The sequence below is a fragment of the Pleurodeles waltl genome, chromosome 4_1, assembly GCF_031143425.1.
Source record: "Pleurodeles waltl isolate 20211129_DDA chromosome 4_1, aPleWal1.hap1.20221129, whole genome shotgun sequence".
In the NCBI taxonomy this organism is placed as follows: Eukaryota; Metazoa; Chordata; class Amphibia; order Caudata; family Salamandridae; genus Pleurodeles; species Pleurodeles waltl.
In genome coordinates this window covers 656,775,981-656,800,926 of record NC_090442.1, presented here as the reverse complement: position 1 = coordinate 656,800,926, position 24,946 = coordinate 656,775,981, and the positions used below count along the sequence as shown (strand labels likewise).

At 42.3% G+C, this 24,946-nt stretch overlaps 1 protein-coding gene across 1 annotated transcript in view; it reads left to right on the top strand.

Annotated features, from left to right (window-relative positions):
- Positions 1 to 24,946, top strand: part of PLXNC1 (plexin C1) — a 449,291-nt gene that overhangs the window by 65,048 nt on the left and 359,297 nt on the right. The window contains exon 2 of the mRNA XM_069229118.1: positions 14,032 to 14,160. Coding sequence (XP_069085219.1) covers positions 14,032 to 14,160 — 129 coding nt within the window. The remainder of the gene's footprint in view (positions 1 to 14,031; positions 14,161 to 24,946) is intronic.

The window sequence follows — 24,946 nt, the reverse complement described above, 5'->3', positions numbered from 1 at the left end:
ACAGCAAACTTTGATGGCGCATATGGTCTCTTCACGGTTTCCTTTAGCTTTTTATCAATCGAATCACACGGTAGGACATCGTCAGAAATCACAGCTTTCTTAGTTGATAGACCAGACATGAGGCTATAGACATATACGCTTGCAGGAATATCTGCTGCAAACTTTTCAAGGAAATATTGCTTTTAGAGAAAGCAATGTAAAGATTTTTTCTCCACATCCATTCACTCATGAGAAAGGACCTCACATACAAGTGGTAGAGATTTTAGTTCAAGGATTTTGTTTCGAGCAAAAAAGTAATCATCACTGCAAACAGAAGCAGAAGGAGAAAACCCTAAGTTCTCCCTAAGATGTTGGAGTACCAGAGCGAGGTCATCCTTCTGAATAAAGCCGTCTCTGATCTCTTCTTCAACTGTATCAAGGTAAGGATTGTCATTAGTAGTTTGGAGATTTGGTGCCCAATGGGGACGCAAAATTTCCCTCACTTTGAACACCGCATCCACAGCACATTTAGTCAAATGCTGCATGGGTTAAATTGAAGATATAACACTTAAGGGACCACCTTCCCCTTACATGTTGAAAAAACTACTCTCATTAATTGACCAGGAAGAGCAATAAGGAAGCTAAAGGAACTCCATGGGTTTCATGTTACAGTCTGATGCTATGGACATGACATGTTGCACCTTGCGATAGGACACAAGTCCGCCATTTTGGAAGTTACAAGAACCAGTCTGAGAAATCAAATGCAAAGGATACTGTCAGGCACAATAAATAAATAAATGAATTCGAAGAAGGAATGATTATTACAGTTTGAGTCTATATTTAAAAAATAAAGGCACCAGAACTCTTGGTGTGACTGCCATACAAGTCACATAAAAGCTAGTGATGTGGTCCCTTTTACCTAGCAGAACGGTATGACCTGTATCCCGGACAACAGTAGCATCAATCTGAGAAAAAAGTAACATAGTTAAAAATTAATAGTGGAAAAGAAAATGTAACATTTTCTTGCCTGATGGTTGAAAAGGTAAAACAAATTTCTCCTCAATTCCCTCTTTATAACCTTCTGGGATTGAAGCCGACATCTTGGAAGTAGAATCTTGATGGACTAGGGAACAATGTCTGTAGGAAGCAGAACCTAACTCAGGTAGTAAGGACTGGATGAGCAAAGTGGAGAGATATGTAATGTATGATGCATTTTAAGGTGAGCATTTGGCAATCTGTAAGTTTTTCTGCTTAACCTGCGAAACAGGTTAACTTTGTGCAGTCGTTGTGCCCTGCTGCACTTCTTGACCCGTACATATCTGACAATTGTAAACAGGTGTGCCACATCAGTAGTACCACCCTAAGCTTATCAATATAACATTTACAAGCATGTTTTGTGGTACCAGAAGCATTTCAGTTCATGTAACAGGACCTTTTATTTTAGACATCCTCCCACATCCTGTTGCCTCTTGCTGTGCTGCCGGTGAGGTGCCCGTTCCATGGTCCTGGCCCACGGCAGCACTGACGGGCTGCTGAGGAGGCACATCACGGCACCCTGCCCCCTGTAGGGAATCCTGATGTGCTACAGGCAAGGGGGGCTTTGGCAGACTCCATGGGAGCTGAGGCCTCTGACCCGAGGCCCGTGTGGACTCCTGGCCCTCCTTGGCCTGCTGTTCAGGCCTCTTGAATGTGATTGAAACCTGCAGCACTCTCCCCCTTGCCACAAGGCCTTGTAAGTTCAGCACTTCTTTCCCCTCCCCTTCCTTCCCCTCACTACTGGTGACCCAACAGCCTGAGGGCCAAGGACATCGAGGGAAGTGACTGCAGGTGGATGGCGGCCCTGGCTACTCCGGTCTTTGCTCCGCATGTGGAGGCAGGCACCAGGGGTTACTAACAGGTGCGGTGGCCTTCGTTCACCCACATTATGATTTTTCTAGCTTACACCAAAACCACGCAGAAACAACATAAAACTTTTGACGCAGTTAAGCTGAAGTTCTGGGTGATGTCCCTTCAATACATGTTGCTTTTCCCAGCACAGCTCAAGGTCCTCCATGACTTCCGGTCCCAATTCTTTCACACCCTCAGGTGTCGTGGGAGTGGGCCACCAAGCGAAAGCCCTGATGATGTTACATACCCCCTGATGGGGAGAGGAGCCTGATGAAGATCTTCCTGCTCTGACTATTGCACATTCCCAAGCCTGCAAGAAACCAAAACCTGAAGGGAAACGTGGCATGTAGAGATGCTCTGCAGACTCCTCAGACATGGAGCTGGGCTGTTCCCAGAGTGCAGATGATCTGCTCCCTGTGCCATTGGTGCTGGGCAGAGCCCCGGGGTCCTACCGGGGTAATACTACTGACAATGGAGGATCCCTTATGTACCAACAGGTATGACTGTCCGTGTCCCCGTATCTGTGTTTCTTCATTGTTGGAAAATGGGTTATTGGTAAGGGCAGGTAAGTACCTACACTTAGCAATAGGCCACTAACCTCCACTTAGGTCTAGGTAGGTCTCAGTAAATTAGAGCTAGCTCAACCCTTGGTAGCTTGGCAACGAGCGACAAGGCTTAACTTAGGAGAAAAAGCGTAAAGTATTCAAATATCACAAAACAGTAATTAAATAAAACACAGGAAACAGTTTAAAAATCCAAAATCAATTTATAGAAATAGATTATATTTTTATCTTTAAAATAACACCAAAACTAATACAATCGAATAAGGGGAACTGGAGATATAAATGTTTAAAGAATTTATGCTTTCTAGCGCATAGAAGCAACTAGAGCTTAAAGGGTTAAAAAAAGGTCACACTGGAAAGGAACAAAGTCCAGAGTTCAGGCCACCCACGAGGTAACACTGTCACACTTACTTTCAGAAGTGTTTGATTCAGGAAAGTGGTCCACAGCACCAGCCAAGGGTTCAGAGGCTCTGGTGTGCCTCTTGGGGTCTGGAACTACAACTCCCACAGTGCACCTCTTCAACTTATGGAGTTGCTCCAAACGTCTCCAAATGTATGGATCTTCTTCCAGAGGTCCTTTTTGTGTCCTTAAAGTGTCCACAACTTGATCCAAGGTTCCAGAAGCTCTGAGTTGCTCTTTGGGAGTTGGGACTACAATTCCCAGAATGCACTGGTCAGAATCCTCAAATGGCCACTGGACGCTGCTCAGCTGGGCTCTGCTTGCAGGACTTGATGCAGGGGACTCTGGCAGCTCCTTTGTACCTGTAGCAAACAGGGAGTCCCTTCTTGAAGCAGTAGAAGACAGGTAAATTCAGTTTATTGCTGAAGCCCAAGTGTGCAGCTGTTGCAGTCCTCCACAGTGCAGTGTCTAGGTGCAGGTCAGGGGTCCAGCAGGGCAGTCCTTCTTCTCCTGTAGTTCTTCCTTGTTGGAATCTGATAGGGATCTGGTAAGGAACTGAGGTGTGGGTGAAGGTCTGCCAGTTTTATCCTTGCTCCTGTGTGAAAAACAGGGGGGTCCTGGTTCTCCAGTCATGGGCAGGGTCCTTCCCCCTGTGATGCCCACTTCCTGGAAAGTGTGGCAAAAATCAATCCCAGGGAGCAACATTCCTCAAAAATCCATCATGGCTGAAGGTGATTTTTAGAGGTTATATCTGGCTGAGCCCACCCACTGGTGTGGCTACAAATCCTAAACACACCCCTCTCCTGCCCTCTCCTAATCTAATCAAGGGGGCACCTAATTTTCTGGGTTTGCAAGATGTGAGGGTGTTGCTGGGTTGCTCCAAATGTCATTCCCTGCCTTTGAAGACCAGTTTGGCAGACCTCCCCCTTCCTGCTTTACCATCTGCTGAGAGGAGATCTCCTCCCCCAGGCACATCTCTTTGTGTGGAGCCAGGCCACTTCACACCTCATCAAGGCAGCCTGGCCAGGCTGACAGAGGCTGGTCAATCAGAGCACAGCAGCAAAAACACTGCAGAGCTGAAGTTGGCAACTTTTCAGGTAAAGTTTAAAACTCTTTACCTGAACAAGTAAGATTAAATCCAACAACTGGAAGTTGTGCGATTTATTATAACAATTAATTTGATGCCAAACTTCTCGTATCTGTTACTTAAGGGGACTTTTAAAATTAAAATACAGTCTCCCCATTCTAGCCTATGGAGGCCATTCACTACAATGAGGGAAAACAAATTTGGCTGTTTTACCTCACCAGGGCTTATAAAACTATTTTTATAAGGTCCCTGCTTATAGTTACATGGCACACAGCCCTAGGGGCACATAGGGCACACCTTAGGGGTGACTTTTATGTAGAAATAAGGTAGTTTAAGATTTTGGAACTACTTTTAATTCCAAAGTCGATTTTGCATGTAACTTTAATTTAAAAGCAGCCAGCAAGGCAGGCCTGCCTTTAAAAGGACACTGGGCACCTCAGCAGTGCACCTATGGGGGCACTACCTATGCTGGGGTCCCTAAACCTCCATGCCCTACCATATACTAGGGTAGGTTGACTTAGTCAATTATAATTAGCCTAATTTGCATACTGATTTTACACAGAGCACAGGCCCTGGGACTGGTTAGCAGTACCCAGGGCACCATCAGAGTCAGGAAAACACCAGCAAAAGGTGGAAAATGGGGCAAAAAGTTAGGGGGCCTCGGCAATCAGCCCTGTTCTCTCACATTAATTTAGGAGGAAGTCCACCTTGAATATCCCATGATATGTTTGATACGTTTTGTTGGAGGGTGTTGAGAAACAGATGCTTCTGGGGTGGAAGTGTGGTGCGAATGTTGTTGGGGGGCTTTTGTGGGTCATTAGCTTTGTACCTTTTATTATTGTTATTTGTTCTTATTGCTTCCATATGTGCCTTTTGCTGTCTGCGCGATGTACACGGTTCATCCTACTGATGACATCTGACACTTCATGCTCTCCCAATAGCTCCCTTCATCCTTCTTTCATGGAATGTCAGTGGCCTCCCGGTCCGTATCAAGTACACCACAGTCCTACATTTCCTAAAGCAACACCAGCTGAGTGTACTGCTATTACAGGAAAGTCACCACTTGGGAACTCATTGTCCCATCCTGCGTAGGTTTGGGTATGACTGAATATCTCACTCTAGTTTCAGTCGCAGATTTTACTCCACAAAAAATCTCCCCTTGTAGCTTGCAAAGTTATCCATGACACCTAAGGCTGATATATTGGGGTAGTTGGCACGCTGGATGGGAAGCTGAATTATGTCTTAAGTGTTTACACTCCTCCGTGGGCACAATGAGTTCTCCAGGATGTTAGTTTCTTGGTTGAGCTCTTTGGGCATGTGCAATGTTTGGTGGCTATGGCATCCCCGGGAAAAGGCATATCCCAACGTCTCGGTGTCTACAAATGCCAGTCGTGAATTGATCACATACTCCTCCCTGCCACAGACATTCCCTCTACTTCCTTAGGTGTTACCATTAGGAATATCAGACCACTCTCCTCCTCTACTCAGTTTGAGGGTGCCCGTGCACTTTTGCAGTCCGATGTGACATCTTAATTCTTGGTTCATTACCGACAACAGCTTTCTTGACCACTTAGAGGAGGAGCTACAGGCCTACATTACCATTAACGAGGCTGCGGGCGGACCAGAGAGCGAGTACCTTGTGGACAATGAGTAAGGTCACTCTCTGGGAGGGGCGACTAAGACCTATCTCAGACATGCAGACAGGGACTGCCATACCCAACTGGTGTAGTTTGAATCTCATATACTGTCCTCTAAAACAGCAACAGCAGTTAATGTCACTGAATCCCGAAGTCGACAGCTGGAACTTGATTGGGTGTCCTTATGACAACTGGCCTCCCACGAAGCCCAACAGTGCTGGAGTGCATCCATCCAAAGGGTCTACGAGCACAGGGACAAAAGTGGCACTCACCTTTATAGACTAGTCCCTCGACGCCACCTCTCAGTTCATTCCCCCGATTGATGCACGACCGGGACCCGGGTGACTACCCCAGAAGCAATCGCAAATGTGTTTGTGGACTATTATGAAGACCTCTACACCCAGCTGCTAGACCTTCCTGCAAGCTTGCACAGCCTCTTTTGTCCAATGTCCCCATTCTCCATCTCACTGCCACCCAGTATGTGGCACTCAAATATCCTATTACGGAGGATGAAGTCCTTGAGGCCATTCATGACTTGAAGTCCAGGAAGACCCCGGGCCCAGATGGCTTTCCCTTAGAATATCACTCCAGACTTCACGACATTGCCACCCCTCCCTCAGTACAACCCTATAAGGAGGCTGAAGACAGAGGTTCCTTCCCCCAAACCTTGATTAGGCTACCATTTAGCTATCCATAAATTAGATCTTTCTACTTTCAGATGTGCCTCCTATTGTCCGATTTCCCTGATTAAGGCGAATATCAAGATATATGCCAAGATTCTGGCAAACAAACTTCGACTGGTCATTAGTGCTCTAATCCACACCGACCAGTGCGGCTTCATGCCCAACTGAAACACAAAACACTATGGTGGTCATTATGACCCTGGCGGTATTACAACCGCAGGGCCAAAACGACGGGAGCACCGCCAACAGGCTGACGGTGCCTCCCGGCGTATTTTGACTGTAATCCGCCAGGGCAGCGCTGCCCAGGGGATTACGAGTCCTCGACCGCCAGCCTTTTTCTGGTGGTCTGAACCGCCAGGAAAAGGCTGGCGATACGGGGAGTCGTGGGGCCCCCTGACAGGGCCCCATGCGGCTTTTCACTGTCTGCTGTGCAGACAGTGAAAAGCGCGACGGGTGCAACTGCACCTGTTGCACGGCCGAAACACCGCCGGCTCCATTTGGAGCCGGCTCCCATGTTGCGGCCCAGCGGGGATGTCCAAATGGGCACCGCGGGAGTGAGGCCACATTGGCGGCCGCACGACGGTTACAGATTGGCAATGTTGTAATGAGGCCCTATATCTGCTGTGTGCATGCAGCCTTGGCAAATGCTTCTGACATAGTAGGAGAGACAGCTCTTTTGCTGCTTGATTTTGAAAAGGCATTCCACACCGTAGACTGGGATTATCTTGGTGAGGTGTTACTTTACATGGGATTCGACGCTCTGTGTTGTCGAATGGTTGGTGTTCTTTACATGCAGCCCTCGACACAGGTCCTTAATAATGGGGGGTTGTCCTGGTAATTCCTGATTAGACAGACACTATGCACGGCTGCATTCTGTCTCCTCTTCTTTTCGTGCTGGCTATAGAACCCTTAGCCTGAATGATTCAATGTGACGCTCAACTGTGGGGATGGAGATTGAGTGACACAATGGAGGACAGAATTGCCTTTTATGCAGATGATGTCCTGCTGTTTTTGAATGACCCTCAGGTGTTAAGTCCCCGCAAGTTGGAAATTCTAAATCACTTCTGGTTCCTATATGGGTGGTGGTGCCATACTGGGCTGGCAACATGATATTCTCTTCCGCGCCTCAGTTTTAAGTACCTGGGGGTTCACATATCCACAGTACCGGAACTCACACACTCCCTTAACCTTACTCCACTTCTTTGGGCGACCAAGGCTCGCTTGTCTACTTGGTCCACCTATCTCTTAATGCCTTTGGCTGGGTCACACTCATAAAAATTAAAATATTCCACTCCAAAAATCCCAATGCGTGGTTCACAGAGGTCGCAGCCCAACTCTGTTCCTTCATTTGGCGGGACCATTCCCCATGCATCTCATTTGCTGAGTGTCACTGGTCAGTGTACGACAGTGGTCTAGGAGCGGTAGATGTTAGATTGTATTATTGGGCATCTCAGCTTCTGGTGGTCAATGACTAAATGATCGGGTGGAGTGACCTGGCATATCAACTTGAATGAAGCCGTCTTGGTTTAGGTGGAGTGATGCAGTACCTGTATTTTCTTGTATGGCGAACCGCCAATGCATTCCTTGGCTGGGACAAGAAATTATTGACTCAACAGACCCGCCTATGGAAGGAGAGCTGGCTAGACCACATGGCACAGCTAGAGGGGTTTTGGCAATGGAACATGATTGACATCACAGAACTGGGCGATGTTTGGACAGGAAGTCACATGCCAGACTTTGCAGACATCGGGTCCTCTTCCAGCTTTCCCACACACAACTTCATACATATCTGCAGCTCTGACATGCGTTTGGGTGATACACAACAGACCTGGTGGACGTACCGAAATATAGACCTCTGGAAGCACGAATATTGATGGGTGGTTTGGACAAATGGGGGATTTCCCAACTGTATCGCTCCTTGGTTAGCAAAGCCCCCGAGGCACTGGACCTGTTCCTGCAGAAGTGGAAGAGTTATCTTGGGGACTTGGATGATGTGAAATGGCACATGGCATGTTTGGCTCCCCCGACACCTTGTCATCTCTGCGTGGCACAGACTTGTTCAACTACACTACTTACACCTCACATATATGATACCGCATCGACTTTGGAATGCTGGCCTTTGATCAAATTATAACTGTCCTAGATGCTCCGTCCCCAAGGCTGATTTCTTCCACATGATGTTTTTATCACCTGGGTACAACCCTTTCCAAGGTCTTGGACAAAACTATTACACTTACTCCAAAGTTGCTACTTTGCTGCTTTTAGAGGACCTTTGGGGTACAAGAGGTGACCAAACCTGGTTGGTCTGGTGACGTTAGTGAGCAAGAGGGACATCGCAAGAAACTGGAAACTGCCCCAGACAACTAGCCTGGTGCTTTGGAAATCCAGTTTGGAATGGTGTGCTAAGCAAGAGGAACCGATATGTGTTGCCAGGGGCTGTCCTCAGAAGTTTTATAAGATCTGAGGCAAGTGGTGGGATTATTACAGCTTGTCCTCTGCACTGGAGATTGCATCTCTGCAAGGTTTGGCTCCTAAGTGAATGTTGTAGGGTGGGGCAGGTGGGATGGCAGGGGCTGATTGGGAAGCAATATTTTTTGTTGTTATGTTTGCTTAAGCTGAAATAAATAAAATTGGTTTATAAAACAAAACCATTCACGAGATGAACAACACAGTCATGTTTAGGTGTGGCATCAAAGTAAATGATTTGCATCATAAAAGGCAGGGGGGCACTGAAAATGATTAATGAATTAGCCAACAGGCAAGTAAGTTTTCTAAATAGGAAACATGTAACTAGAAGAAATTGAGAGGTTTGACTGGTTAATCACAAGGAGAGCATTTCAGGGTCTGAGACAGTGGAACTGGGGGTGGCATTCGAGCCTCTGAGATCAACCAATGTATTTTCTAGTTTACCAAAAGATAAGTTTGAAATGAAAGAAGAGTTCATTAACTACTTGAATCATTTGGAGATATAATGATTGAAAAAGAAGCAAATGTAAATTCTTAAGTTTCTCCTTGTGCTGCTAAAAAGCAAAAACAATAATAAGAATTGTGAATCCAACGTCTGTACACTACCATTTTGATGGAGTTATGGCAGGGGATTCAAGGAGATTCATATGTAGTACCTGGGACAAGCCTCATTACTAGTATCAACCCACATTTCACTTTCCCTTATTCCCATAACAGCTGCCCGTGAGGATCACATGGCCCTCATACTGTAAGAACTATAATGATCACCTAGCTCACAGAATGCATCTGCACTAGGAGACATGGCGCTGGAGAAGTCTGCTTAATAATCATTCACTTTCCTGTGGAAGGCAGAATATCTACATGAAAAGGTTTCTTATCTCTGCTGCTACAAGTACCTAAAATAAAAGAGACCCCTAAAACATTACTCTCTAATTATTGTGTTACATATTTAAATTGTTCTGAGTCTGGAAAAAGTGTGCAGTCCATGGCAGCTTACACTATTTTAAAATAAAAGCTTCATTGTTATGTCTTAGTTTACAGTGTTAAATATGATTAAATAATTACCCTTGAATTCAGCCACTTATAAGGTATACAGAGCCACATGAATTGAAGACGTTTTGGGCTTTGGTTATAGTTTGACGGCTGGTACTCCGCTCGTCAGGGTGGCAGAGGCCATTACTTCCACCATCCTGAGGAACCATACTGTGTCAACTTTAGAGTTCACAGCCAGCCCAGCAGTCAAATCTGTACCTTACGGATGGTTCTGTTCAAGGTACTAAAAGATCAATGGGTTTCCGGTGTCAGTGGTCACGGCTATTCACCAAACCTTTTTAAAGTTTTGGTGTTTCAGAAACAAGGTTCTAGTTTGTTTCTGAAAAACAAATGACCATCATGCCCTGGAAGTATTTCCCCAAGGGTGCATGGTTCATGAATTGTTTTTTCTGTCCCTCTCACCTAGGTTTGCCATGCGATGACAGACAGAAAAAAAACATTACTCTGCCTACTCTACATGCCCTCTCCAAGTGAAGTGAGCGGACCTAGGGGTTGGCAGACAGGGTCCTCCATCACTTTTGCAACTAAGTACCCTGTCTGCCAATCTCTAAATCTGGCCCCAAATATGTATTAATAAGTATGATTATTATTTCTTCACATTTAACTCACAATAAAAAGTATTTTAAACACTCAGTACGTTCACAAAGGTAGACTATTGACAATGTTGTTTTAAGTAGGAGCTCGGTCTGTAAATAGCTTTCTTCACCACTGCAAAATCTATTTCAGTATTCTTAAATTGAAGACTAAAAAACCTTCAATTTCAACCTAAAGTTACTATTTTAAAGTTGAGGATGTAGTAAGTGACAAGAAGGGTAGATAGCTTGAGTAAATATACATAGAGAGTGGACAATGGACTTATGTAGGGATTTACCTCGTGTGTAGGGATCTCCTTTATTAACTATTTTCAGTCCATTTAAAAATATACCTACAACTAAAAATACGACTAAAACCCATACTTCCCCTCACATTTTAATCCTGTTTATTTTATATCTATATTAACAACTCCACGATTATTTACATAAGCTTGCTCCATAGGAAAGGCTTTCAATTCAACAGCTCCTTTCCCAGAAAACGGTGTTCAGAAGTGCCTAACTTTGTTATGAGTACAGAATGTTAGTACTCTAGTTGTTAGTTATAACTCTGTGGTGAAGCCGCAGTAGTATACTATGGAACCAGCTGAAAGGCTACTGCTTTTGAAAGTACTTGCTTTACTCAGTCAGTCAGATCTTTGTCCCTTATGGCTGAATGAGATATTTGTGAATTTATAGAAAGTATGTCCTCATTTTAACTTCAGGAGCACCTTCTTACTTCAATGACAAAATCATGAGATCATTTTTTCTCGAAATGGTTCCTTATATCTCAGTGGGAAATCCACATTTTTGTACAAGGTCGAATCAAATTGGAGCTCACCACAATTCCTAACATCTGTTATCACCCTTCCTATACTGTCCTTTTTGTGATCCTCAAAAACAGACATTCACTATAATGTATTCTAGTTGAACATAAACAGCAGGGCATTGTCACCAAAAATCCAACAGGAATGTCTTATAACCTTCCACTAAAACAGACCAATGCAAACATACCATCTATCAAACAATATTGAGAATTTCAACCCAGGGTTCTAGGGTGTGATTTACAAAAGCAGTATTATCCAGGGTAGAGTAGGACCCAAGAAGATAGGTCAATAACTGCCAGGGAGTGCTCACCCCTTTCATACCATTGAGCCATTATTATATTCAATGGAATACTCAGAATGTCAGAATGTGACAGGAAATTCGATTTCTCAGAAGGCAATCTAGCTACCCATAGAGGCATCCAAATGAAGTTTTCTCTAAACAGACAACTAGCTAGTAATGAACAGTGTTGCCACATGTATGTGCTAATAGCATTATTGAAGTGGGGGCTAGTAAATAATGCTAGTTATTGGACCGTGTGCTGTTTTCCCCCTCACGTACAGCTTTGACCCAGAACTGAATTGAGTGGCAATGACTAGTATTATTGACTGTCTCTCCTCTGCAATGAGAGAATGCAACACTATTAATACCTCAACACCAGACTGGCTCAATGTACAGTTCGAAAGGACTTTTGACCCATTTTTAGTGCCACATATTTTGGCAACACATAATAAGGCGATATAAGCAGACATCTTCGGGAACGATAATGTGCATTAGTCATAAGTCACACTACTGCTTCTATGAAATAGTCCATTAACCAGATGTGTTTCATCCATCTGTGTCACTATTTAATCTATATAATAGAGAGTGGCAAAGTAATATTGTGTTGATAGTTGAAGTATTGCACTGATATCAGTTTTAACCTGATCACACAGGATTCATGTGTGGTAGATTTAAACAATAGAAATTATAGGTACTATTTAAGGTACAATTGAGCAAAATCTATGTGCTTAGTTTCCACCAATGGTGCAGAGGTGTTTTTTTGTTCCATAAACTGGTTGCCTCTTTTAAAGTGCTAGGAAATATGTGGTGCATATTTGATACCATTAGCCAAGTTATACCCCTACATCTGAATAAGCAGGCATTTTAAGGTTCTTGTGGTTTGGAAGACACAGACGTGCTGAAGGACATATACATCTGCAGATTCACAGATCTCACCTGAACTGCGAATTCGGTGCAGGGAAGCTCGCAGTGGTACTGTGGTGCTGGACAATTCTCTTTTTCCTGGAATTGTGGGAAGAGAGTTCTAGGCAGATTCTGGAAAGTGGAAGGGTTTGGTGAAGGCGGGCTGCCCAATCCATTTGAGCCACCTAAGGTTGTTTCTCATTATGGCACACGTCCTCTTTCAGATTGAGAAAGAATGCATATCCTGTCTTGTAGGGATATAAATGCTCTATCTACAATAATGGTTGCATTGCAAGTGCTTCTAGGAGTATAATGTGAGTTTTCTCCTGGTATCTTGGTATTTATCTGCTAACCCTTCCGCTACATTCTGTTTGTTTCTGAAAGCTGTTATTCAAGAATTACAATCACTAACTTATGTAGTTACTTGGCTATTGGATGACTGGCTTCCCTGCTACCACCTATGTGATAGTGTTATCTGCAACTCGTGGATAGAGGTTTTTGTAGGCCTCAGGCATTTTCTCCAAGAGAAGCTTCTCAAAGGGGACAGTCCCTAACTTTGTGTTTATCTCACTGGCTAGCAAAGTCTTTTCAAAACTAGGAACCTGAGATTCACAGAACGACCATCACATTGAGTTCTTGACAGTAGGTCTCATGGCAGTTTTGTTTAGTAGATGACTGCTGTTTGCAACATTGTTTCTGTTTTAATTAAGCACCATTCTGCACTTCTCATAAAGTGCCATGTGTAAAGGGGCATATGTCTAGTAAACCAGGGAGCCAGCAAATTACTTTATGCAGGTAATGTGATTTTGTGAGCAACCGCAAGACTGCACATTGTGACATACAAGCGCAAACAAACACAGCTTACATGATAGGGACTAAGGCATTAATGTCTGAATGGTACGAGGTGTTCCCATATCTTACATTGAATATTTAACTAAATCAGTAACTTATACACGATATCCGGACAGCATGGGGTCCAACTTCGATTAAATATTTTTGGGAGTCATTTAGACCCGAGGCTAATGCTAAAAACTAAGGGCACAAATAATATTAGCACCTGTTTTACCAAAAGTGCCTATCACACATTGAGATCAATTACACTTGTTTCCATTTTGCCTAGGCAGTTACCATCAGTTTTACCTGGTGGTAACATCCCACTTAAAAAATGTAAGATGTTGCTTTAATGAATACTAAAAGGAAACAAAACTTCTGCTTGTTACTCCGTAATTTATTTATTTTTTACCAACACGTTGTAAATCCGGTGCAGAAATGCAAATGTTAAATGCACCAGGGCACTAATGCACCTGGGGGCTTAAGTGTGCAGTGGTAAGTATGAACTGCAAAATAATATTTTTGTGATATCCTTAAACAATATTAAACACACAATAAGTGAACACATTTTCAATTGGATAATGGGAAGCATAGTTCAGTCAAGGATGAAAGTTTTGTTAACTACTTTAGATCTTTCAGGTTACCCACTGCAGTAAATGTCCTGAATATGTTTTAACAGAATATGTAGAGGTATGCTCATATCTATATGGATCGTTATTATTATTTTACTATCCTGGATCTAGAACTACCGTATTTAAAGTTTGAGATATGCATTGTTATTTCTGAGTGGTGCACCCAGTCTACAACACAAGTTTGTATATTTGATAGGGGATTATTTTCCAATGTTGTTGATGTTTTGTTTTCAGGAATGTAATGTTTATCCCATTCTCAAATCAACTACATTGAGACACAGTAGTTTGACATCAGTGTATGGAATTGAGGTCCAGAAACGCTTAGTGGTTTTCATGGGAACAGAAAATGGACAGCTCCTCAAGGTAAGCACATATCCATGCTTTTGTTTGACACTTGCAATGTACAAACCTCTTCTGTAAACAAAAATGCTTTCTTTGACACTTACATTCTTCCTTGTTGGGTCTTGCTTTGGTTTGCTCTATTAGTAGTCATATTTTCACTCTTTTACTGAACAATCATGAAAATATTTGATTATGGCTTCTTTTGTGCATATGAAGATATGTTAATAGCAATACATTGCTCATTTTTGGGGCTGAGCTTTGTAAAGGTATGTTTCCAATTGAAGGCAGCACATCATCTTTGGTAGTAGCCCTCCCACTGCACATCCTTCCATTAGGTGCTACTTTTTATGGTAGAACTTTAAAGATGTTAGGTTAAGTCAAACTAAGAGGTGGTCTAAAAGCTACTGTTACCTTAGCAAAGTAATAATAATCCAGAACCCAAAAAGGCACTTCTAGATTACTCCAATCATTTTAACATTCTACACGCAAATACATTCCCTAAAAAGATTTAAGACCTCTGAACAACATCCATTGATTGAGTATGCTTATCATTCATCTAATATGTTGTTGCTACAATGCCTCACAATCTTTTTTTAAAAGATAGGGGTTGATTACGCGGTTGGCGGATGGAACACTCCGTCCGCCAAACTCCCGACAGTGGGGCCGACCTTCCCCCAGAAATATTATGGGTTTCCTGCTAGGTCAGCGGACGTAAACCTAAGTCCGTCAGATGGCCTAGCGAGAAATAGGCTACAGCATTGTCTCTGGTTTGTAATTGAGTCGGCGGCAATGCTGTTGCCTGCAGGGTGCACCAGTACCCTCGCAATGTTCACTGTCTACAGACAGTGAACATTGCTATGGTTATGGCTAAGGGGGCCCCTGCACTGCCCATGCCAAGTGCATGGGCAATGCAAGCCCCCCGTGGCCCCTTGCATTTGTTCTCTGCCAGCCTTTTCATGGTGGTGCTACCGCCATGAAACCGCTGGCGGAGAATGAGGTCATAATCCCAAGGGCAGTCCTGCTGGCATCGATGCCTTGGCGGATTAGATCCTTCGTCACTGCCAGATCACCAGGATCCAAGATCCTGGCGGAGCTGGTGGCAAAGTTTTAATGTGGCGGTCAGACCGCCGCATTGGCAGCCGTCCGGACCGCCACCGCATGTTTGGTGATCTATAGACCACCACACTCGTAATGAGCCCCATAGTGTTTATTTTGATTACATACTTTTCTTGTCATTTACAACAGTAGAATAAAGCCTACATTGATTATATGAAATAGAGAAATTAACTTCCAGGATTATCAAACAAAAGAGAGGTTTGATCTTACTGACAATAACAAAACAAGAGTGTTCTAAATTCAAATATTCTCATTTCTAAGGTCTGATAGGCTATATGCGGCGTATAAAAGGGATACAATTAATAGAGAAAATTTAAAGAAAAAAAGTAGAGGGTCAAAAAATAAGAATATACCAAGATAAGTACTGATTGGAAAAATGAGGATCTAAATGACATCCTTTGCATACCATGTATGCATCATCAAAGCAGATCAACAGAGATGACTTGTAAGTCAGTTCGCCTAATACAGTATTAGTGTCAAGAGTTTGAATTTGTGATTGGGAGAGTAAAGTCAGTGAGACTGTTGTTTATGCAAGTCATTTCCAAGGCTCTGAAAAATGAAGGCATTTGTAAAAAGGCCATGGTGCCCCAGGCAAGATATATTTTCGACCCCCCTGTTTGAAACAGTTGAGAAGTTATTACCCATTTAAGGTAATTCAAGCTCCCATCTTCAGGTAAATAATGCCAAAAAATATTGAATCATACACTGAACATTCAGAAACGTGGGCACACAGTAACAGCTAAGCATTCAATCCTATCAGCACCTGGAAGCCAAACAGTACCGAAAATAGAGCTTGAACATACGTTCATAAACCTTGATAAAAGCATTTTGGTTTGTGTTTGGATCTTGCATATTTTTGTCTTTCAACAACAAATATGACTTGGTGGATGTTTAAATGTATTAGCACATCCTATTAATGACATACACACTTAGTGCTATATAGCTGAATATTGGTATTAACAAATAATTTCCCTTGAACAACTGGCATTCTTGCTGTAGCAGTGAAAATTGAAGCACCATTCTTAGGAATTTTACCATGTCACCTGGAGAAAAATGAAAATGTGATTTTTTATTATGTATCCCAGTTTACTCTTTCCTCTCTTCTATGTATATGTACGTTTTCTTGCTAGAGAGTGACTTTTGACTCTGATCACTGAGGTAAATGGGAAATGAGAGACAGTTGAAGAGCAGAGATAAAGAGAATGGAGTAGCTTGAGAGGTGAAATAGAGCACAAATGGATGTAAAGAGAGGGAGAGAGAGAGAAACGAGGCAAAATAAAAGTAAATAGAGAAAGAAAACAAAGGCAGAAAAAATATAGAGCTGTAGAAAGATGAAACAGTAGGTAGCGAAAGAGGTAACATTTTAGAGTGAAGTAGAAAGTTAGGAAGAGTCTGAGTTAAAGAGGGGAATATAGAGAGAATAAGATTGGGTGGGGTGTACTGAGTACTGAAATAGAGAAATAGGTAGGTGGGTCAAAGAGTGGTAGAGTGAGAGAGAGGTAGAGGTAGACAAGAAGAGGTAGTGGGAGAAGCAGAAAGATAGAGACACTTGTAAGGTTGAGAAGGAGTAAAATGAGAAGGGGTCTACAAAAACTTCCAGTAAAAAGAGTAGTGAGGCAGAGAGTAATTCAGCGAGATGAAGAATAAAATGACAAGTGACGTGTAGAAACAAAATAGTGGAGTATATATACATATGTGAGGCAGAGAAACAAGTGAGGTTGCTACAGAAGTAGAGCAAGAGAGGGTAAGGTAGAGATAGAGTTGTGAGATAGAGAGAGATCTAAGGTAAAGTGGGTGTCTTTAAATAGAACAGGAGTTGGAGAGTGAGTTGAGACAGAGGGGCAGGAATCATGACAGAGGAAGAGGTAGCGAGAAAGGAGTGACATGGGGAGGTAGGTGAGGGAGAGAGAGCAGAGGGAATAAGTGAGATGGGAGGTTGAGAAGTGAGGTGGAGAACGAATTATGAGGTAAATTGAGAGGTTAAGTAGAGAGAGTGAGGTGGGAGAGAAGAGATAGTGAGAGATGAGAGTAATGTAGAGAGAGGTGAGATACAGAAATATGAAAAGAGATTTAGCTAAATGAGCTCAAGAGACAGATGAGGTTGAGAGTCAGGTGAAGTAAATGGGGAAATATATAAAGAGGTGAAACGGAAACAAAGCAATGAAATGCAGAGAGAGGGATGCATTGGTAAAAATGTTAATGGAGAGCTATGGGGTTGAGGGGGAGAGATGTAGCGGCAGTACCAGAAACTGGTAGAGCAGTAGGGCCACAAGCAAGAGGCAGACCAGTGGAGTTAGAGATTTATGTATTGAGGGGAGGGATAGAGGGGAGGCAGAGACGTGAGATTAGAGAGTGAGTAGAGACATAGAGATGTTGAGACATGTATACCAGGGGAAAAGTGAAGAGAAAGGGGTGAGGTAGAAGTGGAATGAGTTAAGGAGAGGTAAATGAAACAGACAATGTACTTTGAACTTAATAGCCACCAACAGCCTGAGAAGGCAAGTGTTAATGTTGAACAGGTAATGCACACACACTAAGCTTCTATGAAGTGTCAAAGCCCAACTATCAGATTAAAAGAATAATGTGTTTTTGATGCACACCATTATTATGTTACTACAGCAGAACTTCTGTCTGTCTCAATCACTTTAGTAGGGGTACCCCTTCGAAGGCGGGGGCCCTGACCAACTGATCATTTTCCCCATGCCTTAAAACATCTTTGTACCTGCCTCTCCCCAAGTATTCAAGAAACTGTTCTCAAATTTGTGCAACAATTACTTGGTTAAGCAATCTGTATATTACTTGGTCATGCGGTGCTGCTGTGCTGGGCTCTTCCCATTGGACCAGGGTCAAGAATGATTTGCATTTGGCCAGGTCCAAACAGTGGTGGCACCATGTGCACAATAACAATGGATTGCGATGTAACATGGCTGAAAGTAAAGGAAAAGGCACTCTGACGTGACGAGCTTTAACCACGTTATTTTGTACTTTCAGTCATGCTCCGTGCAGCCATGCTGTACAGTGTTTTGTGTATGCGCTAGGACTGCACAGATAAAATAGGCAGCATTTTTTACATTTAGTTTGAATAAACTGAAGCAATTGACAGCAGCTATTACTAGCACTAATCTCATTGATGCTCTTATTATTGGCTTCGGAAGACTGCAAGGCTAAATTAGCCTCAAAAGAACAAGAATTTTTTAAGGTATCGCCTATTGGACAGCTTTTAGCTATGTCTAGGCAAAAGCCTCTTGTGGGCCATACCAAAAATGTACAGTGGGTTTAGATTCCATCCATTGTTTACCATTTGTTGGCTTTATTGTCACTTTTATTTGCTTGCTTCTCCTCCTTAGAAGCCTCCTTATCAGCCTATAGACTGGCTCACATGTCCTTTCACTTGTCACATTTAAAGAACTACTTTTTTCATTACTATTACGCACTCTAAGTGTGCATGTGTTTTCTTACGCTCACTTGTGTGATTCTTAACCCAAGCCAAATACCCACCCCATTGCTTCACCTTCACCTGCCCATCTCCTGCTCCTTTGCTGCTCTCTAGCCCCCACAATCCTTTGTATGCAATAATGTGGACTCACCCAGCAGGCCCTGGGCACTTGGAGCCAGAAGCAACAGTCCCACGGGGCTTGCCCCCTGCATCACCAGGTAAGTGAAAAAATGCTAAAAGCAGTGGTGTTTCATTGGTGCCCCAAGGGCCTCCCCTTTATCCTGTACCTCTCATGTCTCTTCACAGTGGCAGACTAGAGTCAAGCTCAACGTTGATTCTACCAACGCCGTTCCCTTGGCTGTGGCTTTACTAGATAATAGGTAGGGACAGTAGGTATCTCATTCACCCATTCATGCATGCCACTAATTAGATGACGAGGCATTTGGCTATTCCTGTATCACCATGTGGTGGTGCATTCTGCATTATTATTGCTGCCCATCAGCAACATATCAGTCTTGCTACCAACAACATAATACAGTTAAAGCTGTCCTCATTGGAACATGAGTCACATATTGGGTAGAAACAGTATACCCTAAGTACTTCTCTAACAATATAAATTGTCTACATCCTGTCAAATTAAGGTATTATTGGCATGTCATTAAGAATCATTGCTGAAATCTATACCGATAATGTGTAAGTAAGAACTGTAAAGTTATTCTAAACTAACACACACACATCAGCTATAATAAAAACTATATCAAACTTCACACACACTGTTGGACCTGGCCCTTGTGGCAGGTTCATCCCCTGACTTTTTGCCTCCTTCCTCCTATTTTTTCTGACCTCTCGCTGTTGGCTCTAGGACTCTGAGCACTTTATCACTTTATTATATGTACTGGCATAACGTTTATGGGCATGACATGCTGATATGTTTTCTTGACTTGCCATATGGTTTATAATGTTCCTGATATGGGCATTTATGATATTTCTATAACAAGTGCATTTACCTTGTAATGTTTTTGATAACTACTGCTTATGTTGCCGAATAATAAGTAACCTGTGTGTTATATGTGACTACTGCTGGTTCTGCAGAGTAACTAATGTGTAACGTTCTGACAACTGCTTGAGTAACAAGATATTACTGACATGTTGTGGTTGGTCTAATAATGGCGCTGTGTACTATATTTTCATATAACTGTGTTGTGTTTCCTTTGTGGTGGGGATAGTGCATCACGGATGCTGTGTGTGTTGTGCAAACGCTTTACACATTGCCTCTGGGATAGACCTGACTGCTCGTGCCAAGCTACCAAGGGGATGAGTAGGGGTTATCTTGGACATGTAACTCCCTTCCCTGACTAGAGTGGGTGGGTTCTGCCTGGTTTAGGTGCATACCTTAGCCAACCAGAAACCCCATTTCTAACACACACATAACAATTATAAATATAGGAAAAATATTACTAATGATAATATTCAACTGTAATCATGTCAACTATGCTAAAGTTTATATGTAAATATAAACATTCTTGAAACATCTTACTAATAGGAAAAACATGTGTAATATCTGAAATATATGTAAAGCAATAGGTTAAATGACTAATTGTCCATGAATACTTGGCATATTTTAGAGTGTCCATCAAAGTAGTCAGGCAGACATTCTTCTTAAAAAGGAAAGACATTTGTAATCCAAGGTCAGCAAGAGCAACATCATTACATTGAGGCCAAATACCATGACATCCTATAATGAATCCATGAAATTTTACATTGGAACAGTTTGTGAGGTTTTTATTTTCTTGTGCTAGGTCTTGATAATAGTTGACTTTACTCTCAAACGTCTGCTCATTGAAGTTTTGTGAGTTTTCATAACGATTTGAAACATTGATCACTACAACATTCCCATCTTTTGTGAATACTACATCTGGTACATCTAAGTTCACCGTCATCCAGTCACACCTTTTTGCTCTGTCAATGAGAAGTTCTAAAAGGTTGTTGTGGCTTCTGATCCTTATGTCTTTGGTTTTGGATTAAGTACCAGATATGTGAGCAATTGTTACAAACATGTCTACAATATCTGCATGTTGGAAATGTTCTATTTCTCCATCTTGACATTGTTTCTCTAGTGTACAGAACATTTTCCCTTAACATCAATGCAGCTATATATTGATTTTCATTCAATTTAGTTTGTTTCCTAGTCCAGAAATTATATGTTGGATTATTTTCTAGATACTTGATGCCATTACCTTGGACAGGGAGAATTTTCAATGTTTCGAATTCTTCCTTTTCCCAGTCATATGTGACTAGCAATTGTAGATTTCAGCTCAGAGATCTACTGCCCAAAATGTTTAATTTGTGGGTTTTGATGGTTTGATCTTTTTTCTTCTGCATACATGTAGGAGTGGGCTATAATCCTATCCACATAATATAGGTACATTTAGGCCCCCATTTGATCTTTTGGAGAAGGGGAGGCCATGACAGGTGTATGCAGGTAGGTGCTGAAAGTGTTTGACATATTTCTTAATTGTCTGGTCCAGAGCGATGACAGTTTTTGCTTCTATGCCTGTCATTTCCAGTTGAAAAGACAGTTTAGGAACCAGAAATTGACATAGTATTAAATGTTTTTGTGGGCATGAGTGGTAGTTTTTTAAGTTTTTGAGCTCAACCTGAGAGGATCTCAATTACTTTGCTGTTTCTTGTGTGACCAGTGTGAAGACCAAAGTTCAATCTGAGGCATTTCTCACTGTCACCTGAATGAATATTTTCAATATTTTGTTTTTCAAATTGCCATGAGTGGCACTTATTCGCCAGGATTTTATCTTTACTGTGGCCTATGAAAATACAATGGGCCTGATTCTAACTTTGGAGGACGGTGTTAAACCGTCCCAAAAGTGGCGGATATACCACCTACCGTATTACGAGTTCCATAGGATATAATGGACTCGTAATACGGTAGGTGGTATATCCGCCACTTTTGGGACGGTTTAACACCGTCCTCCAAAGTTAGAATCAGGCCCAATGTGTCTTCTTTGCATTTAGTTTTAGACCTATTGTCTTGCTGAAATTTTCAATGTTTTTTAGATTCGTACTCATTACTGAGTACTGCAATTTTGTCGGTAAAGGCTAGAGCAGCGATTTCCTCAATAAGTCCATCAGATCCAAATGGATCTTGGCGTTTTTCTGAAGGGCACATATTCGAGGGTGCATTGCGATATTTAATAACAATGGTGATAACAGGTTTCTTTGTTTTACTCCAGATTTCATTGTTATTTCTGGTGTAGATTCATTGTTTTTACCACTAAACTATGTTGCTGAGTTTGTATATACGTTTTTAATTAGTTCTCTTATGTACGACGGAACTCTGTGTCTTTTAAGACTCTGTAAAATATGACCGTTGCTGACAGAGTCAAAAGCTTTTGAAATGTCTGTGAACACTACTGCAAATGAGTGTTTATTCTTTCATGCCCCTTTAATTATGTTTTGAAGCAAAGTCACATTTTTGAGACATTCTCTTATTTTCATTAAGCCTTTTTGTCTTGTGTTTAGGTTACAAATAAAGTGAGTGTTTTGATCAGTATTTTTGTGAGCAACCAATTGTAATCGGTCTACAGTTGCTTATTTTGTGCAGTTCATCAATTTTTTCATTTTTTGGAATTAAAAGCGAACGGTTCTTTTTTATACATTCTGGGACCCTCCTCATAGTCAACCAAGTCGATAGGAATTTGGGCAGCAGCCTTGGCTCTTTATTGTGTACTTTGAAAAGATCATTTAGGCCAATATTGTCAGGCCCAATTGCTTTATTCAAATTGGAGTCTTCAAATGCATCCGTTACTTCAAGAAGTGTGATTTCCTTACATAGTCTTTCAAGATCCCATTCTTCCAGTATCTTGACAATAGGAATTAATTTGGGATTTTTCTTATTTTCTTTCTCAATATTGTCTTTGTAATTTCGAAAGATAGCATCAGCACTGATTTGACAAGTGTCATCTGCACCATCAGTGATTATTCTGGCCATTTTATTTTTGTCTTTATTGAACATTGCCTGGTATTCCCTGTAGTAACCCTTTGCTTTTGCATATCTTTTCTTGTGCAATTTATTGAGCTTTTCATTTCTCTTATCCTTTTTTGACATTTTACTTTGAGCTAGGGTACTCTGTTGCTCCTCTTGAGCAGTATTCATATGTTCGTTGCCAGTTTCAATTGGTGTTCATTGCGATTGACTGGCTCTGGACTTATATCTCTGGTGTTTTCAGTATACCACGATTTCCTCCAATAAGTCCTTAGCAGCTTTGTGATGCTGAGGATTTTACTAATATCTTTGAACTTCTGATATACTGTCATTTAGATCATTAAAGTTAATGATTTTAGGTGCCCTTTTTCTCTTAATAAAGTCTTTGCGCCTTTCTTCTGTTGTTACCTCTGGTAATTCAGGTTCACCATTGGAGTCACTTTCAGTGTTATTGGATGACTGCTGTACATTAATTGTCTTTTTTTCTTTAATTTCTTTTACCCCTTTTTTTCTGCAGTTTGTTTCCTGTTTTTTATTATCAAGGTGCAGAACCATGAGTGCATTAATATTACTTTTATTTTCATATAGTTTTTCTAATTCCGCCAGCAGAATTAGTTCCTCCTTTGACCAACGTTAGGATGGTTTGCTGCTTGCTAGAGCTGCAAGTCCAGCACTTTTTTGTACTTTGGGATATGCATGCCTTGGATGTTGTGACATTCCAATTTTAGATCCAAATTTGAGGTCACAGAGGCTACAGTGGAACTGCAGCTCTCCTTTCTTGGTTCTACCCTTGCATTTTGCATAATGACATGCAATATTGTGAAATCTGGCTTCTTTGAGCAGTGTTTTTTCAGGTAGAATCATTTGTGTTTGTTAGAGACATGTTTTCTTAGCTCTTTGAAGGTTCCCATTATGTCTCTGCACAAATGACAGTTGTACTTGTCATTGGGATACTTCCAGTATGTGACTTTTTGGTGAAGTCACTTTGCTTGACATTTGGTTTGTCCTTGACCTCATACACATCTGAGAGTCTTTCAGATTTTTAGGTAATTGTGTTATTGTTGTTTGACGAGGCCATGAATTCAATCCTTTCCCTGAGAACTAAATTGTCCTCATTATCTGAGAGTAGAGAGGGTATACATGTTGATGTTGTGTGATTTGATTCCTTGTTATCTATTGTGTTGTTAGATCTAAGTGTAAAGTTTACAAAATCGGTGAGGAGGTTAACAATTTGTGGAAAAGACAGCACCTCCTTTCGCCATCTTAGTGGGGTTTTTAATATCCAGGAATGAACCCATCTGGAACTGAGATTGTTTGCTTTGCCATTTCTCACTATCATGCTCACGGCCACAATAGAACCTTGTTAGGCCTATCTCTACAAACGTATCCTCAAAGAGTATAGTAGTATAGAGATAGGTACCAGCGGAACCACTAGAAGCTAAAAACCACTATGACTGAGAAGAGGTTAAGAGAGTCATAGTTACTCCTGCCGTTTACCCACGCTTCATTGAATTTCTTTACTTTGACATTCAGAGCACTGGGCTGAAATCAGTTCACGTCAACACACGCCTCAGGCCTTTGCAATGCTTTGTTTTAAGTAAACAGTTGGATTCCTTGGTTCACATCAGTTCTAAGTCAGCTGCTATGTGACAGCCGAGGTAGAATGGTGGTCCACGCCTCTGTGAGGAGCACGTGGGAGGTGACCACCGCAGCTGGAGCAATCCACAGGAAGGGCCTGGCTTGCATCCAGAGTCGATGCCACCCGAAGGGCAAACCTCAACCAGCCGTGGCGTGTGCCCAGGCCCGCGTCGCGCTCCAGCCTGACCAACCCAACTTTTGCAGCCAATCCTTATCCTGAAGTTATGGATCTGACTTGCCGACTTACCTTACCTACATTGATCCAACATGCCATAGGCTGTTCACCTTGGAGGCCTGCTGCGGATATGGGTATGGCCCAGTGTGAGATTTACACCATTTTCCCTGGATTTTCAAGGACCAGTGAGAGCTCACTGGACGCCACTGGAACTGCAAAGCTTTCCAAGGCTCGGGACGCTCTCTCGGGGTGAACCCATTCCAGAGTGTCCTGCCCTTCACAAAGAAAAGAGAACTCTCCCCTCTGGGATTGTTTTCACTACTGCACTGGATGCCACAAGTCTCCACCACTCTGAGTTTGGGAATCGCTAACTCCCTTTCAATTGGCCGAGGGCAACAGAGGCCATCGCCTCCCTTCCGAATGGCACTCGCCCATCTCTTAG